At 40.7% G+C, this 18,193-nt stretch overlaps 1 protein-coding gene and 1 long non-coding RNA gene across 9 annotated transcripts in view; one reads left to right on the top strand and one right to left on the bottom strand.

Moving 5' to 3' along the window:
* The first annotated feature begins 201 nt into the window (after positions 1 to 201).
* LOC109204124 (uncharacterized) lies at positions 202 to 3,653 on the top strand. The gene is made up of 2 exons (XR_002063684.1): positions 202 to 274; positions 3,176 to 3,653. It is a non-coding gene; the product is annotated as an uncharacterized LOC109204124 (long non-coding RNA).
* A 5,838-nt stretch (positions 3,654 to 9,491) lies between these two features.
* The window catches only part of satb1b (SATB homeobox 1b), a 104,758-nt gene continuing 96,056 nt past the window's right edge, over positions 9,492 to 18,193 (bottom strand). For all 8 annotated transcript variants that reach the window (XM_013268416.3, XM_025911226.1, XM_025911227.1 and 5 more), the window contains 2 exons: positions 13,793 to 13,999; positions 9,492 to 11,965 (listed from right to left, as the gene is read on the bottom strand). In XM_013268416.3, the coding sequence (XP_013123870.1) occupies positions 11,348 to 11,965; positions 13,793 to 13,999 (825 nt within the window). In that variant the 3' untranslated portion in view covers positions 9,492 to 11,347. The remainder of the gene's footprint in view (positions 11,966 to 13,792; positions 14,000 to 18,193) is intronic.

Genomic DNA, 18,193 nt, shown 5'->3' with positions numbered 1-18,193 from the left:
CTCCTGGATAAGCATCCCCATGATTGGAAGATCACAACTCACATCTACAAACACTGACGCAGATGCAAGCATGCTTTACCTAAATCCACTGAATTAACTTCAATAAGGTTCAAATATTGCAAAGGTTCTACACGGTTTAAAGACATTTAGGAATATCAAAGACAAAGACTGAATAGGATTTTTCTCCTTTTTGTTTTTGAATTTAATAAGGCCGGAGTGTGGAAACCTCCAAGGACAGGCTTGTGAAGAGACCTCCTAAACTGCCTGATTTTGGGTGAGTGCTCATACCTTAAGTTTACCTACAGAGATGCTTTCAGCTCTCTACTTTTAAAAACAGCCTCGCACTGAATACATTAAACATAATTCACACCGATAAGTGGCGAGGCACTTTGACGTGCCAGCGGCCTAAAAATCTGCAATGCAACTTTCACTGTTGAGTCTGTTTTGGTCAATGCATAAGTGGAACTATTGTGACAAGTGGAGCCTGGTGAGTGGTGTTGTTCATCGATGAGTTATTGCTTTAAAATGAAAGTGGTAAGACAGGTTTAGAAAAGGAAAATGGGTTCAATTAGTACTTCAAATAACAAGTGGCCACTTCAACTAAATTCCTAGAAAATGAACAACAGGCCGCAGACTCGATAAATAGAGAGTAGTTGATTTTCGCTGTAATTTTAAAGCAGCCTGCTACAGTGGCTGCTCAGTCAGGTATAATTCATTAGCAAAAAGACAGAAAAACCAACATTCGTTAATATATCAGCTCACTTCTATCCCCAAATTTACGTTGCTTTTTCCTAAAAAGCAAATGTAATTGCTCAATTCTTTAAAAATACATTGAAAAATACTCATATCCATTTCTTCAGACAACAAGGCGAGTGAATGGACTCATACGTACATCCCTAAGTTTGCAGATGCCAACATTCTTGGAGGCTTATTAGGTTCATCTGCCCGTTTCACAACGTTATGCTTGAGACGCTTGAACTGTAAACAGAGGTGGAAGGGTCTGAGCGCCATGGAGCCACCGCTGTGCTGTTGTGTCTGCCTCCAGACTTCAAACAAAAGCTGTTATGTCTGAAACAGTGGAGGCGAATAAAAGGGCAGCCATAGGTGTCGGCCCCAAACATAAATACAAGCAGTGGAATGTGGTACTTACACTCTCAGAAAATAAAGTACCCTATTGTACATTTAGTGGTACGCTCCTAGGGTTCTCAAAGTGCCCACAAGGGCAACAAGGAAAGAATGCAGCGCTGTGCATTTAATTCACCCAGAGTTCATATTGCTATAACGGCTCATGGAGTACTTCTATTCAATTCCAGCTCTTCTGTTTCAGCCATCATGGCTGACTAAACCTTCATAACACAATACAACTGCCAGACACCAAATGTAACAGCAACCTCAGTATTGGTTAAAAAACCTGTAATCTAGCATTAAAAAGCCAGTTACTCTGAAGTGACACCAGGCACGTGCATGAGCCCAGGAGGTCGTTCAACACTTGCACCTTTTGCCTGGAATATTGACAGCAGAGTCACAGAGACCTTACAAGTGCAAATATGAAAGTCCAGAACCTTAGAGTGGACTTAAAGTCTACTTTAAGTGTCACTCAGTCTATACCCATTTTGCTTTCTCTTAAATTTTACACATTATTTTAATACAGATATTATCAAAAACAGTATTGTTAAATGGACTCAGTCTTATATGACACTCTCCTGCTCTACTTAAACATTCAAAGCACTTTTTTGTTTAGCAGTTTTTAATTGGAGAAAAACCAAAGGGCAGGTTTTTGCATATTCTTGATAAATATGGAAATATTGAACATAAAAGACCATCATCTCTGTGTAAAGTGATCATTTTTAACAATCTATAAATTACTAATATACTAATTTTTGATCTGACAAATATCTGCAGGGGTGCTGAATGAAATATAACTCAGTAAGTTTGTAACCAAAAGCTGTGTTACTTTGTGCAACTTCATTTTTACATTTTTTTATTATACTTATGTATTTGCTCCTTTTTCGGTTTGAACAAATGCCTCCTAAAATGTCTGTGCACAGCTATGACTGACATATTACACCAATGTTTGATGTCATAGCCGTGGGAACTTATTTCAGGTACGAGGGTGATGTGTGGAGATGAGGCATCTGTAAAAAGGAACATCTGTTAGATGAGGGCAGCGCCCTCAATACAAACACAAAAAAATCTGTATTACCAGTTTACCTGGGCAGCAGGCCGTTAACTGAGAAGAGGCAAAGACACTAGATCATCACAAAAAAATCATTTTAGGCTTTAATTTGTCGTTATGGACATGCATCACCAACGCATGCTCCAGAATCCTCAGCAGCCCTGCTTCACATGTTCTTGTTTGTGTGCATTAATTTTGTGTGATATACGCCTCATATGTTATAAAAATACTGCTGTTGTACCCTTATTTGTAACCAGGTGAGTTGGACATTATAGATATCAGTCGTGCATGTCTGGTGACAATTCTGTACCTTAGCGTAGCGGTAAAAATTGCCTTATATTGCTTTATATTCTAATAATATTAATGAATTTCTATTCAAACAGCAGGTGTCAGTTTATCTCTCCTATATCTGTAGATACATTTACAATCATCAGTTAACGGTTAACCTATGGACTGTGGGTGGGGGGGTTTGTGTAGATTGTACCTTTAAGGCCAGAAATGGACTATTATTGTACTCCTACTTCTAAAAGTGCGCCAGGTTAGACCCTTTGAAACGAGCTAAAGATGATATCTGCAAACCTTTTGTGAGATGAGCCCTTCATCTTGCGATGACATAATAGGATAAAGCACAGGCATGTGCCACTTGTGACATAAATCAGACAATATATGCATGGGAGTGTAATGTTTCTATGTGAATGTGACCAGAAGGACACCTTGAGTCAGTCCGTGTTTAATTTTATCACCGTAAAACAACGAGCGAGAGAGCAGGGCACAAATCAACTCTGTGATGAATGTCATTAATTTCCACACCTCTAACCTGTTTCTGCATCTTTACATTTGTTGAGAAGTGTGTCATTTTGCTCTTACCAAGCAGCTTGGCATAGGAGCGAGGGAGAGACAAGTTCCCAATTTACGTTGTGGTGATCCCGCAGAGATTGCTATCATTAGAATAACTTTATTAGGCTTTCTGCTGCATTTCCTGTTTGATTTACTGCGCAGTCCCGAGGGCTCGCGGGTAGGCACAGAGGACTCCGCTATGCGAGCCAGACCTGCCGATGTTGTGGCGCAGGAACCTGAGTGTAACGTCCCGATTAATCTGGAGCTAAACGTAGCAGAAACATAACAAAGACACTGCCCAATAAATCTGCTGCAGACCTTTTACATCAGCATGTGTATGCATTGGTACGTCAGTGTTTGTGTTAGCAGAAAGCTACAACCATTTGCAGCTTTGGTACTGCAAAGTTTAGTCCTTGAAGTGCAATTAGATATATTGTGTATATTCATATAAAAGTGTGTGATTGTAAATAAATGCATTAAAAGTAGCTCATGTGTTTTATCAATACATGGCATGAGTGAAAAGAGTGTTTCACTAAATGCGTAAAAACGTATGTGATTAAACAGAATCTATTCAAACACAACAATGAACAATCAGAAGCAAACAGTCTACATCACTGTCCCTTGTTGTTGTGTTTGCTAACGAGCAAAGATTTCCTACTTTGCAAACAGTGTAAATAAACAACCTACAACTTTCTCCAGTTGATTGTGTGACTTTTCCCTATAATCTTGTGTAAACCAAGGAATTATTCAAGGACTGCAGCAGAAAATAAACAGAGGTGAACTTTGCTTTGTGCTTTAACTGTGTGTAAAAGAATTAAACTATTTTGTCATGTTCCCTTTGGCCAATTAAGGACATAGACTGTATATAAGCAATGGACATTATGAACGCAATATTTGCCCCAAAACAAAGCTTAATAATGCACGCAGCTTCATAGCCATGTCCAGGACTGAAAAATGAAACCAATATGAAATTGCCAAAAACTCTAATGGGCGCTAGGGGCTGGCTCCCAAAGACTCCCATGTTAAAGTGCCCAACTTTACAGCATTAAAAGCATGTTTTCAACCTTATACAAAACAGTTTTGGACTCCAGTGCAATAAGATGTGAAGTGGACGTAAAACAAGGACATTAAAAAAAGAAATTTCATAATGTAAACAAGTATCCAAAAACACAAGGAAGAAGCGAAATCTAAGAACAGCCACGGAAACAAAGTAACTGGGCTGCAGGAGACATCTTGACAAAGTACATCGGGAGGATTGGGTTATTTATACACACACAGATGGCTGATTAGGGATTAGACACAGGAGGGGAATGAGACACAGGGCCACACTGTCAACAACAGATGAAAACAATCAGGGAATCAGGCAAAGACAGACAGGAAACAAAACTACCACAGAACACAAAAGAAAACTAACCTTCAAAGTAAAACAGGAAAAACACAAAGACACTAATAACCATGAATGTTAACACTAAACAAGAGAACACAGAGGGACTAAGGAATAAACAACTGCTACTACTACCACTACTGCTACAGATAACAATGATAACAGACCTAAACAAAAACACAAAATGGAAACTCATCACTAAAATGAACAAAGTAATAACACCAAGACTCACACAATACTGGAATAAAGAAATCAAAGCAGGAATCTAAAATCCCAAGACTAAAAATAAAACACAAACACTATAACAACCATGAACTGGGGCTGTGTGAGCTAGGTGGCTAGGCTTGCCTTGCTTGCAAGCCTTAGCTTATAGCTTAATGATAGCACTTCACCCCATTGTCTAAGCACCTGGCCAATGCTAACGTTGAGACTTCAAAGTGGGGAGTCCAAAATCAGTCACAGAGCCTACTTCCATCTTTTATGTACAGTTTATGTTAACCCCATAGTACCGACTCAAGCTAACCCTACCAGAGCACTGAACATGCTAATTGATGCTAATTCCCAAACCAATAACTATTCTAACTTATGTCTTACAGTGACCACAGGCTGGAATGATAACAAGTAGATATACCTACCACCACACACTTGAAACTCTTGTGAAGCTGTGTGAAAGTCAGTGTAAAGATACTGTTAGCTCATCTCTTTCCCTGTTTAACTGTTGCTACTCATTTTGGGGATAGGGGCGGAACAACCTCCATATTTGACAATGAACTGCATTATCAGCATCAGAATTAAGTGTTAGTGAGTATCTGTACGGTGTACTCAAATATCAAAAAGTTGAGTGTGGAGCACTGTACATCTTCAACAGTCAATATCCTGGCTGTATAGCTGAAAGATCGAGGCAAGCAAAGATTTCAGTTATTATTGATAATGATGATGAAATCAGTGGCAGCTAGCTAACTGCAGCAGATTTTTTCATCATTGTAGGTGAGAGCAAACATTACATGTGTTACATGTGTAGTAAACTGTTCACAGCAATTGCAGTCACATATTGCACGCTATATATGGTGCACAGCACAGCGCTTCTATTTCAGACAACACTACCCTTTCAGAGTGCATGTAACAAACGAGTAACTAATAAAGAATGTGCAAAAGAGGGACTGGTTTGTATTGGCCACCACCATCTTGTTTTTTATTAGAAGTGACCATATTTGGATTAAAAGCTGAGGTTGCAAGCTAATGCTGCTAATCTTGGTTAGCGAGGTCTACATATAAACTATATGAGTGTAATGCACTGTCATAGATATTTGCTAAGTAGTAGTGCTAAGTAACAGACACTCACCAAAACTGAAGCACAGACCTTGGTTGGTATCACAAAGTGAGCTATATCAACTGTAAAATAATTACATTAAAAAAAATTCTCAAAAAGGCACAAACACAAAGAGGCACAAACACAAAAAGGCACAAACACAAAGAGGCACAAACACAAAAAGGCACAAACACAAAGAGGCACAAACACAAAGAGGCACAAACACAAAGAGGTCCAGTTTAGCGACTTCAAATAGCAGAGATGAGGCCTATCTGATCAATCAGGTGTCAAAGTGGTCATGTCTGAGATCCAGTTTTTAAATGAAAGAGTTAATAACATTTTTTTTTCATCACCCCATTTGGAGTTGTTATGAAGGCTGTGTGCGAGGATTCACTCACCATTGAAACAAGCTTACTAAGGGAAATGCAGTTTTTGGCACTTCTGCATTATTATTCCTTTCGTTATGCTGCCTAGGCTGCTGGGCACATCTTTCTTCTTCAATCACCTTTTTCATTCTCCATGTGTATATACACCATTCTGCATGTAATCATTAGTTATTAATAATCTCTGGCTCTCTTCCACAGTGTATTTTTTGTTCTGTCTTCCGCCCATCACCCCTAACCAGTCACAGCGGATGACTGTCCCTCCCTCTGTTGGAGGCTTCTTCCTGTTTAAAGGGGGTTTTTAGTTCCCACTGTTGCATGCTCAGAAGGGGTTACTTGTTGGGGTTTTCTCTGTGTTATTCCTTATCATACAAAGCACCCTCAGGAGACTGCTGTTGAGATTTGGTGCTATATAGATGAACCTGAATTAAAAACTTGAATTGAATTGGATTCTGCTGCAACTTGGAAAGTCCTTGGCAATTGATCTGACAATAATAAATAATAAAAAGCTACACACGGTCTGAAGCAATGCAAAACTGCACATCTTTGAACAGTCATATATCATTGTGTACACAGTCCATCTTCCTTCCATGTTTTAAGTTTCAAATGCTTCCTTTGGATGGAAGTTTTAAGGTCACGCTCTATGTCACAACCACTTTGCACAAAACTTATGTTAACCTCTGTTTTCCTAGTAAGATGTCCTATTTCTCCCCAGCACTATGAAATAAAATTATACCACCTCATGATGCTGTAAAATTCTCAGAATTTCTCTCTAAGTGCTGAACGTTAACTATTAGTCTGATGAGTGCAAACACTGGATCAAATATCACGTGAACGATTACGAAACAGAGAGCCTGTGAGGGACCGGGCCAAGCCGTGAGCCCTTCTCCTGGTTTACCCAACACTGAGACACTTTCAGAGCTCTTTTTTTCTTTTTTCAGAGTTGCTAAGTCTCTGTTATGATAACACAAAGTGGAAAAAAAACCACACACACACACACACACACACACACACACACACACACACAAAATATGACGCATTCCCTCAAATCTGCATTCATAAAGCTCAAACTCCTGTTTCCTTCAAATCGCCTGTGAAGTGTTAATGTTCATTGTTGATTGACATCTTTGCATGTACCCTGGGGGGTTGTGTTCAGTGGAGCATGTATACGTTCTTTGAATGTGTCCATCGTGCAGCTGTGCAGCCCAGAAATATAAAATACACATTAGTGGGATAACGTACTCCTACTGTAGGTTTTTCATCAGGGATGTTTGATTTTAAATTGTCACTTCAGTTCTTTTTTTTTATTTGTACCGCTGGTGGAGTGTAGCTATGTACAATTTTTTAAAATACTGTACTTAAACACTTTTCACCACAAACCTGGAAGCCGCCCAGCACCACAATCTGACATGTTGGCAGTTGGAATTAAAGGCCTCACTCAGGAGCTTCTCTTTGACGGAGCACAGAAGGTACTTTTACAGCACAGCACTGACATATTTAGTTATCAGACAGAAAATAAGTTAACTCTGAAAACATGCTAAAAATAAGATGCTACATTAAGATGACACATTTGTGAAGAATATTAAGTGCAGGTTTTTAAAACTCTTTATCCACTTTGATAATGTCCTCTTTTTCTTTTTACATCACAGGCTTTTGTATATATTAAAAAATATGTGGACCAAATATTAAAAATGTATGTGCATCTTCCATTCATTTGGATAACATAATTTTAACATAAAGTACTAAACCTAATTGAGATAAATAGCTGTCAGTCAAAAAATATGTAATAAAAATATATATTATATATTTGTGAATGTAAAACTGACATGTAATTAAAAAACAGACTTTTTTGTGTATGTTGCATTATTGCTGAACTTCCACGCCTGGTTTGTGGAAATGTAAGGTAAAGCTCTACACCAAATCCTTTAAGCTGCTATGACCTGCAGGTAAAATATCACTTTATATGTGACAGGATATCTCAGCTTACAGTTGGATACCTCCCGTGACATCCAAATATACATACCTGTGAATTTAGTTAAAATTAAACTTTGTCTGGCATTTTGACCTCAGCCTCTCCTGCCCACCGTCTGCCAGCCACGTCTTTATGTGGAAGCTGTTTATTTGCTCTGATGCTGAGGATTTCCACAAATATCACAAGAAGACACTGTATCTGCTGGGCTTCTTTTTCCACCGGTGGCATACCACAGTATGATGTGGCATCATCTATAGATGCTTTCTGGTAAATTTGTGTAGCCTGCTAATTTTTTTCCAAATAAGCAACAGCATGAGGCGCCCGGGGGTAACGGAGTCAGTGATTCATCAGTCACCATTCTTGTCGTAATTATGATTTCTATTTTGACATCTGGGAAAGTCTTTGAAGTGCGTTTGGTGCCGTGGAGAGCCAGCGAACAGCCTAATGGAGATGGAGTATCAAACCTGTTCGGTGCTTGCCAGTCTTCTCTGAGCAATCACCCATGATACCCACCCGTGGTGAAACTCCAGCATCTAGCACAGAACTGGCTCTTTCTTGTCATGGTAAACCTCCTCAGCTCACGATCCCCTGAAATAACGCCATGTTTGCCGAAGACTTTTTTACAGCTGCTGGAGAACACCGGATAACCCCTCTGTAGGATATTTCACTTTATAGCTGAACTTTTCCAGAAAACATCAGAAATCAAGTCTTGAACCACTGTTAGAGCAAAGTATTAGCCATCTGTGTAGAAAAACCTTTTGTAAGCGTGCGGCAAATATAGCTGATCCTTATGAAAACAGTGATAATGAGGAGGAGTATTACGCTAGAGTTCCTGTTTGTTGGTGCCTTCACCTCTGTTTGTCAGTGAGTAAGCCATTTGTAATGTCAAAATGGAGAAATAATGAAGCATAATGGCGCCTCTTTGCTCTGTGACATGCGGTAATGTTTTTTTTATCACCTCTTAACACTTATCGTGTACCCTCTGATCACCTCTGACAAAAGGATGTCCTCTCGAGAGCATCTGACACTTCTATATGTCTGTTTTGTTTGATTGTTCTTTTCCCGTGAACACACACAAGGTTGCACTGTGGTTTTCTTTCTATAGTTATGGGATAAAAACAGCACAGCACAAAGGGAACGCTGGCCCACACAGGCTGGCACATATCTCAGGGTGTGAACGGGTGGGGGTAATTTCCTAAAGGTGTAGACACCTGGCCTCGCCTGGGGTTTACGGCAAGGTCAGGACACCTGCGCTGTTTTATAGCTGAACTTCGTGCGGAGGGCTTTGCTATTACAGGTGTTCACACCTAACATTTATTTATTTCAGATTTCAAAGGTGGTTCACAAACACTCAGCATGTAGAAGTGGAGATGCAGCAGAAGAGCCCCGGTACAGTCGGTTTGGGAGGAAGAGGCATGACAGAATGGCGATTCAGCTTTGTACGGTGAGCTTTTGCACAAACTTCAAATATATTTACAATATTAAACAATCAATGATTCATAAGATGTGATATTTACAGATATTACAAGTGACATGGGTTCAGTGATCGCAGCGGAATGAGTCAGTAACTGGAGTTGATCTTTCTTAGCAGAACTTGAAAGAAAAAAGCAAAAAGAAAACCAAGAAAAACAAAAACAAAACACATTTCACATTGTTTCCTCTTCTGTTTCCAGAGGAGACAAACACGCCTCTGGTGTCAAAAGAGCCTGGTCAAGTTAATGCCAAGAAATCTGTGGTACAATACAAACAGTTTAATTGTGTAATTAACAATCAATAACCACTTCTAGTTAGAACATTTCTGCCGAAAGGAACCGAGAAACACTTATAAAACAGTCAGTCGTAACAAAATAACTGGTGTTCTCATTGAAATGAACTCATAAAAAAGAAACACTTTTTTACAGAATATTTATACAGGAGTAGCTTTTTGAATTGGATTCTTAACCAAAGGAAGACACATCGCAGACATCGATTTTCACACAGATTGCATATGTTTTTCTTTCTAAGGTGTTCTATAGGTTAGTCATTTTACCTAAGCTTATTTGCATGATAGTAAAAATTGCATACAACATTAATTGTGAAGCTTGTAGCATGAGTTGCTTGACATACAGCACTTTTTATAGGCAACCTTTAAAGCACATTTCTCCATTTAAAACGTTTAAGACACTTCTTGTTTTTACTGCCCACTGAAATTACATTTATAAATAGAAACAAGATTGGTGGAATAAAAAAAAGAGAGAGAGCGCGCACAAGGAAACATAAACTGTTTTTTTAGTTTTTTTTTTTTAGAAAAAGTAATTACATCAGAAACACTGCATGAACTGCAAATAAATAATGTCAGACAACATAAACATTGTGAAATTCACATTTCCAACTGTGTGGCGATTCAGAAAGTTACAGTGACCAAGGTTTTGCAAAATAATCTAACATCGGCAGTGCCGTATAGTACAAGGCATTTGTTGGCATAGTTTTTTAAGACTGTATTTTTTTACAGTTACAATATAATGTCTATATATATATATATATATTTATATTTCTTCCCTAACAAATAATATGTAAAGAGACTGAGCTATTCTCGTAGATGCACCTGGGCTGGGTGATCGCGTTCCAGAGTTTGGAGTGATCCATAATCACATTATGCGCTTTTTAAAAAGAATAACTAATCTGCCAGCAGGCTCTAGACTTGATACCTCATAATTAAGGCCTTGTCATCCACATGGTCCTTGATTTCATTTGCTATTTTCTTAAAAAAAAAAAAAAAATCCAGTTAAACATCACATACGTAAACACCTATCGAAGTCCTAGCAAACTCCAGGGGAACTTTTTTTTTCCTTTTTCAATATTATCAGTAGCTCAAAAAGATAAAGTAAGTCAGTGTAAAACAACAGACATAGAGTGCAGTCAGCAAATATCCACGGCAACATACTTAATAATTTTTTTGTGCAGATTATTTAAATGATGCATCAGTCTTTACAGTGAATAATACAAGTTTTACAAAATCGAAAAAGTAGTACTTTTTGTATTACTGAGTCTGAAATGGGCTTTCCAGTGTGTGAACACTCATTTCGCACTGTGAGTTCATATACATATACATATATATATATCTATATGTATATATATATATAGATATGAACACTCCTCATACAGTCCAGATGCTGTACTGATTGAAAACACTACTTTTCTTTGTTTGCAGTGTGGTGTTTCTGTGGCGGCCAGAGCGTTACATTTAGCACAGTCACCAGTCTGTGTGCACAGGAAAACTCTAAGTACATGTTTCAGAGGGAGAGTCCTACTCCTTGGCCTCGTGCTCCGACTCGGACTGGGCTTCGGCGCCTCGGCCCAGCTGCTCTTCGATCTTGATGGAGAAGATGGTGCTGTTGGTCTGCGTGCTCTCATCCAGCTCCTTCAGCAGCTCTCCGCTCTCCCTGAAGTCCGTCAGCTCTTCCTCAAAGGCCGGGCTGCTGCTGCTGCTACTGCTGCTGGTGGTGTTGTTGGTGATGGCTGCGGTGGTGGTGGTGTTGCTGTTGTTAATGGGCTCCTTGGGTGCCTTTGCTGGGTGATTGACATAAAAGCGCTGGTTCTGGAAGAACTTGATGATGGTGAGCTTGGGCAGGTCCAGCTGGGCTGACAGGGTGTGGATGGCCTCCTCGTCGGGGTACAGGCCCACGTCCTGGATGAAGCTCTGCAGGATACCCAGAGCTTCCAGGGAGATCTTGCCTCCACCCGTGCGGGATTTGATGCTCCCTCCGCGGCTGCCTTCGTCCTCCGTTTCGGCCGGAGAGGCGGTGGAGGGTTGGCGAGGTGGCAACCGGGGACCGGTGGTGGGCTGCTGTTGCTGCAAGGGCTGTTGGGAGGGGTGGAGGGACAAGGAGGGCTGGTGCTGCTGCTGTGTCTGAGGCGGCTGAGCCTGCAGTGAGGAAAAAAAGGAAAGAGGGAAGAGAAAGGAGATGGGGATGTTATCAGTGAACACTTATCGGCGCCTTAATAAGGCCTTTCATTAAAATCAATTGAGTTGTGAGGAAAAATGGGCCTGCTGTGTATAGAACAGGCACTTGGTTGAAGGAATTTTCCATGTAATATCTCATTGAATGCAATCAGTTCTGCAGATATGATGTTTTTCCTTTTTTGGTAGTGGGAGATTGAGTCTCATTGTGGGGGTAGAGGAGGCAACAGCCACACACCAGCAGAGATACTCGTACACATGAGTGACACGATCGGCTCCACGCACACTGGGAATTCACAGGCAAACTGGCCTCTCTATTATATCCTGTGCTGCTTATCGGCCTCTATTGCCCGGCAGTGATAAACAAACTCCCTGTGCACAATTCACATCGCGATGGTCTGGCTGATTTGCCGCCGTGTGAGAATGCTATCGATGGCTTTCGCTCTGCCGTCAGAGTCCCGTTAGTGTAAACACATGACACATTACTCGTAAAATGTCTCATTGTGTGGTTGGAGAGCGAGTGAGTGGGCAACTCGTGGTCTCTATTGACCCCGCAAAATGGGCGCTCTTTTATTTTCATTTCTGAGTCAGACACTGTAGATAGGTGTTTCATAATGAAGTTTGCAAAACAGCACTTTGCAGGGACTCTGCTTGCCAGCTGCATAAATGCACCCAAAGATGTGATTTTTACTGTACCCATATACTGAGCCGGGATAGTTCTTGTTGAGCAAATGTGAGCTAATTTGGCTAATGTATCACGTTAGTGAAAGAGCGGCACAAAATAGTTAAACACCAGCCTCTTATGGACACTGTGAAACTGCACCATTAAATCAGAAATAATCCTATTTTATCAATCTGCAACCATTTTACGTTTGCATGCAAAGTATGCACAAAATTCCCTCATTCCATATCTGCTGCTCAAACTGATTTGTCAAAGAAATCCTATTACCTTATTTATATCCAGTAAATGACAGTCTTTGTGAAACGCTGCCATTGTATCCAAGTAACCAAATAACTAATCAACCACTCTGCTGTGGCTCAGACTTTTAATAGAAGTATTATTGTACTTCATTAAGATGTTTCGACCGTTAACCGAGCCTGTGTGTTATTTTCTATTCATCTGCCAGATGTCTCTTATAAAGCAGCTCTGTTAAGCAAGTTCAGCCTAATGATATCTTTGAAAACGGTTTTTGCTTAAAAAGTAGCAACTTTTAAGTGTTGCAGTGTTGTTAATTTATGTGTTCGCAGAAACTCCTGAGTGCTGTTTATTCGAATTCCTGGAGAATTACTGAAAGAATAAGTCAAATGGGGAAAATTAAGGTTTCTCTTTTTCTTTTTTACTAAATTATTTTTGACACAGACCTTTGGAAAACAGGATATGCACAGATACAATAATCAGACTTCCATTAGGATTTTTAAAAATGATTCTCTCCACTGTTACATAATATCTTTAAACTACTTTTCATAAGAAATTGTACCAAAAAAAGATCCAAATCACAAGCACACATAATCAAATTGCTTTGATTTAGCAATTAGTGATCCATCTATCCATTTTTTAAGAGCTGGGGGAGGGGAGCACCTTTTATTTTACTTTAACATCCACACCTAAGGGCAGTTTAGAATAAGCAGTTAACCCAACATGTGATCAGCCACAGCCAACCAGTGGATTCAACCCCAGAAACATCTTGCTGTGATTCAATATTCATGTTCTGGAACACATCTGCTGTAGTTTTAGCTCGGTGCCTTGCCCAGAGGCACAGGTCATAATCTTGTGATAAATATCACGCTCACCTGTAGCTGGTCACTGGAAATGTGCATCAAGTGCGACGGCCGCTCGTTGTGGTGCTGCTGGCCGGCGCTGCTCTCCTGCTCGTAGATGGCGTCACGTTCGGCCTGAGAGAGGCTCAGGAAGCGTCGGATCATGGACAGGTTCTCCCAGAGTGTTCGGTTCTCTGGAGACGGATCCTCCTTCCAGCGCAGCAGCTCACAGAGCCAACCCTGGAAAAACATTTGAAAGGAAGGAAGGAGAAAAAGGATACAAATCAGTATGAATGGAATGTACTGCAGTTTGGACCGTGATCTCCAAAATGTTTAAGCACAGTTGCAGCCCTAATAAGGCCAAACAATCAACCACACTACTAAACCTTAAAACAGAGCTGCTTCCATCGGAATCATCAAAGTACTGTGAGGAAGAAAAAGCCACTCTGACACCATTTCAAAATAATTAACACATTTTTGCACTAAAATGAACAAAATAAAACTAAAACCACACTCATAAAATGCACCCTCGGTTTTTTTTGTTACACAGCTGAAGATGAAGACGTAAGGTAGCCAAGGTCAAGCAGCACAGCAGGAGGGAACATTTTAATATGACAAGAAAGACATACTGGCATATTGAGTAGCACCCTTGGGAGGAAGTGAGTGACTCCCATGTTTAAAATGCTCCAGCAGAGGGCCATGAAAGACAGAGCTGAGGAACAGTATAAGACAAGTGCACTAAGAAAAGGCTTTATTTGATTAATACAATGCACAAAGAGGTCTGACCTTGGTGATTAAAAGATTCAGCGAGAGCCCGACACAGGAAACGCTGACACTCAAAGTGCAGCGGGGAAGGCAGAAACCCCCTCACATGTATTTCACTCGTAGTTGTTCATGTATTTGAAAACGTGACTTAAACATGCATGATAAAAGTTGGTCTCCTTTTAGAGGCATCACATCATTTGGTCATACTGCTCTGATATTTTATTGTCTTTGTTATATTAAATTTTTGTTGTTTAAATAGGGAACTAATCAGTTGCTAAAATAATCAAGATGTTTGAGTTCATATGTTCATTGGATGTTTGAAGATCAAGATACAATACACATACGAATCTAATGACAAATTGAAATGACCAAGAAATCAGTGGGCAGGATTGTTGCTCATAAAAACAGCTGCAGGTAGCGATGCACCAATGTGTCAGCTTATTATTGGTACCATCAGATTTTGCTGTTGTTGACTGATATCCACATAATAAGCAAAAAACATGAAGACTTAGCAAAGTCAATCAATGTTTTGCTGTCAAAATAAGACAAATTTAAAATGTTTGCTTCCCCAGTATAAAGGGAGAACACAATAAAAATAAAAATAAACTAAAGTAGCTAGATCATAAAAATGATCAGAACTGTTGTTTGGTCAAACTATTATTTAAAGCGTTGGTAACATTGGTGTTACTTCGATTCTAACTACTAATCTCACTTCCCTTTCATTTCTTTACAAATAGAAACGCCTCACGGTCACAGTTGCTAAATGTGTGTTTATGTTTGCTCATGGAGCCGAGTGAAAGACTGAGGACTGCACAGACAGAAGGGCTCTACAGGGGCTGAGTGACGTGGTCAGACGTGATGACCTAAACCTCAGCAGGCCAGTGTGTGAGTGTGTGAGTAAGAGTGAAAGGAAATAACGCACTGAAGAGCTGCGTGGGAGAGAGAAGGGTAACGAAGTGGGGGGGCCTGCAGTGATGTGGGTATGAAATTGTAGTGAAGCTAGAAGAGAGCTGTAAAGGAACAAGAGTGGATGAAGAAGGAGGGATGGCCGGGGAGCAAAAAGCAGCGAGGAGGAAACGCGGCGTCAAAGACAAGCAGCGAGGTGTGTGAGTGTGTGTGTTACAGAGGGCCGCTCTCTCAGCCGGGTAGTCTGTCCTGGCAGCGCGACAGAGCGGCGCTGTAATCTCCCGGCCAGTGCGCGGCAGCACCTTTCATTTCCACAGGATTACACCGTGCTGCTGGTCTGCACGCAGACACACATGCACACACACACAGAGGGCAGAGCCACGCCGCCACACTGCATGCAAGAGATAACTCAGCAGTTTGGTTGTCCCCTGTTCCAACTCCTCCCATAAGCCACATCAAACCCAGGAGGGGTTTTGGAGGAAGGCGAGAGGGGGAGAAAGAGAGGGAGAGAGAGACATAAAGGGAGGGAAGGAGAGAGAGAAAGGTGGGGGAGAGGGGGCCATAAAGCCTGCGTGCCCACCTTGTTCCTTTGCCACGTTTATTGTTGCGTTTTTAATTTGCATGCAGAGGGATTTGGACGGCGCTCCAGTTGGGCTGTCTGTGGTTTCAGCTGATTCGGTAGTGAGGAAGAACACACACACACACACACACACACACAGAGACACCCCCCCCAAAAAAACACAAACAGACGCACACAAACCACCACACACCATCTTGTCAAAGCCAGAGAAACAGTACCCCAGCCCAACGATGGAGTAATCCAACTCAAACACTCCCCAAACCAGCAGGATTAAACCCAAAGTAGCAGAGCCAATCAAACAAAGGCGCGACGTGAACTCCATTCCAATGCCAGGAAGTCCATTTGATGAAATAAAGTACAGAGTTTATTAGTTCACAAGTGTGAATGTTCGTTTGTGTGGCTTTTTTTCCCTCTCTTTTTTGCTTTCAACTGTTTCTGGGCTGCCGTAGACGGAGCTGAAGGAAGAATCACGTGCCACGAAGAAAATAATGTTTTTAAACGCCGCCCCTGTCCAACACTGCGGACAGTGGACAGTCAGCACTTTCCAGCTTCAAGAGCTCTGTTTGTGTTTGTCTAATTGCATTGCTTCCACAGTCCAGGCAGAGTCAGGGGGACGGCAGAGAGGACAGAGAGATGGAGAGGGACAACGAGAGCAAGAGAGAGAAAGAAGCAAGCAGTTCCCTCTTGAACTTTGGAAGAAATAAAGTTGGGATAAAGTAAAGGAACAAATGTATTGTAAAATACAGCGTACCATGAAATTTATTTGATATAAAACCTACTTAAATATGACTATTTTTCACGAAAATTACCCCATCAACGAGACTTTATGTTCAACATTCCCGCACTCCACTGATATTACCATACTGTTTCAAATCTGTTTTCCCCTTTATTGTTTAATGTAATTTGTTGAGCCTCTCCACCGCAGCTGACAAGCACCAACTGCTCTTGATTGGATCATGGAACTTGCTGCCCCTGCCACTAAAGTGTTCCAATACGGTCCAGAAAACAAAAATCTAGGGCTCTTCAATGCAGTGTACTCAGTGTTTTGTTGAAGATCATTAAGGGCTCTCTATAAATAAACAGAACAGGTAGTTCAGAACAGGCCTGTTTGACGACCAATAGAGAAAACAGCGCTCTCTCAAAGTGTTTCACAACAGCATTGTTGTAAAGGCATTTTCTCATATCGCATGACTGCAAAATGCTGCAGCAACAGGAACCAAAAGTCTACTGATACTTGCTACACTGTCTCTGGCTGATAACTTTGATAATGATCAGTTACAGCAAACCTACATTCATATCAGAAACAGAAGTAACAGATTTATTTTTATTAGGTGGACTCTACAGTTCTAATCTTCGCACCTCTCATCCCCCCTCACAGTTTGCAACCACAGAAAACAATGTCAGCCAAGCTAGAACTCAACACCCGGCAGAAAAACGACGACCAAACGTAACAAATGTCTGTGTTGGAAGCGAACGGCGACCTAAAACTGGTGTAAATGTTCATTTTCCTCAGTCTCCTCTGCGTCTGTTGCACCTGTAATTTGTCCATGGTGGGAAATCACTTGCACTTTTGGAAAACGTCACAAAGTAGGCCTTTTACGGTTTTCCACTAAATTTTCTCTCGGGTGAAAACTGTTGTTTGTTTTCATTTGAATCATCAGTTTGACCTCAAAGTCACACCTTCAACCCAAAAAATTGCAATTCTTCATGACATTCTGACTTTTTACTGACAATTAACCTTCAGTTTAAGGGTTAATAAATCATATTTACTATGCATTTAAGGACGAACAGCTTTTCAGCTGACCTAATAAAGAAAGCTATGGCTCAGGAGATCAGAAGTCAGGTCTCAGGCTGCTTGTCCTTAGGATACTCTGAATACTACTCCAAATTGCCCCCACGTGTATCTATTAGCATGCGAGTGTTTAAAGTGAAAAAAATGTTTCATAAACGGGTGAATGTGGCTTGTAGTATAAAAAGTGCTTTGAGCGGTCAGCGAGACTAGAAAAGCACTATACAAATACCCATCCATCCAAACACATTTTTTCCAACCTAGATAACCTCAGAAATCACAGATTAAGTAGTGAACTGGAAAGGCAGTTTATTTGGATACAAAGCACATCTCTCAGTTGAACTCACAGATGCTGCAAACAGGTTCATTGAAGCAATAAGTACTGAAAGGCATA

The sequence above is a fragment of the Oreochromis niloticus genome, linkage group LG11 (genome assembly GCF_001858045.2).
Source record: "Oreochromis niloticus isolate F11D_XX linkage group LG11, O_niloticus_UMD_NMBU, whole genome shotgun sequence".
Taxonomy (NCBI): domain Eukaryota; kingdom Metazoa; phylum Chordata; class Actinopteri; order Cichliformes; family Cichlidae; genus Oreochromis; species Oreochromis niloticus.
This window is presented reverse-complemented; position numbering and strand designations above follow the sequence as displayed.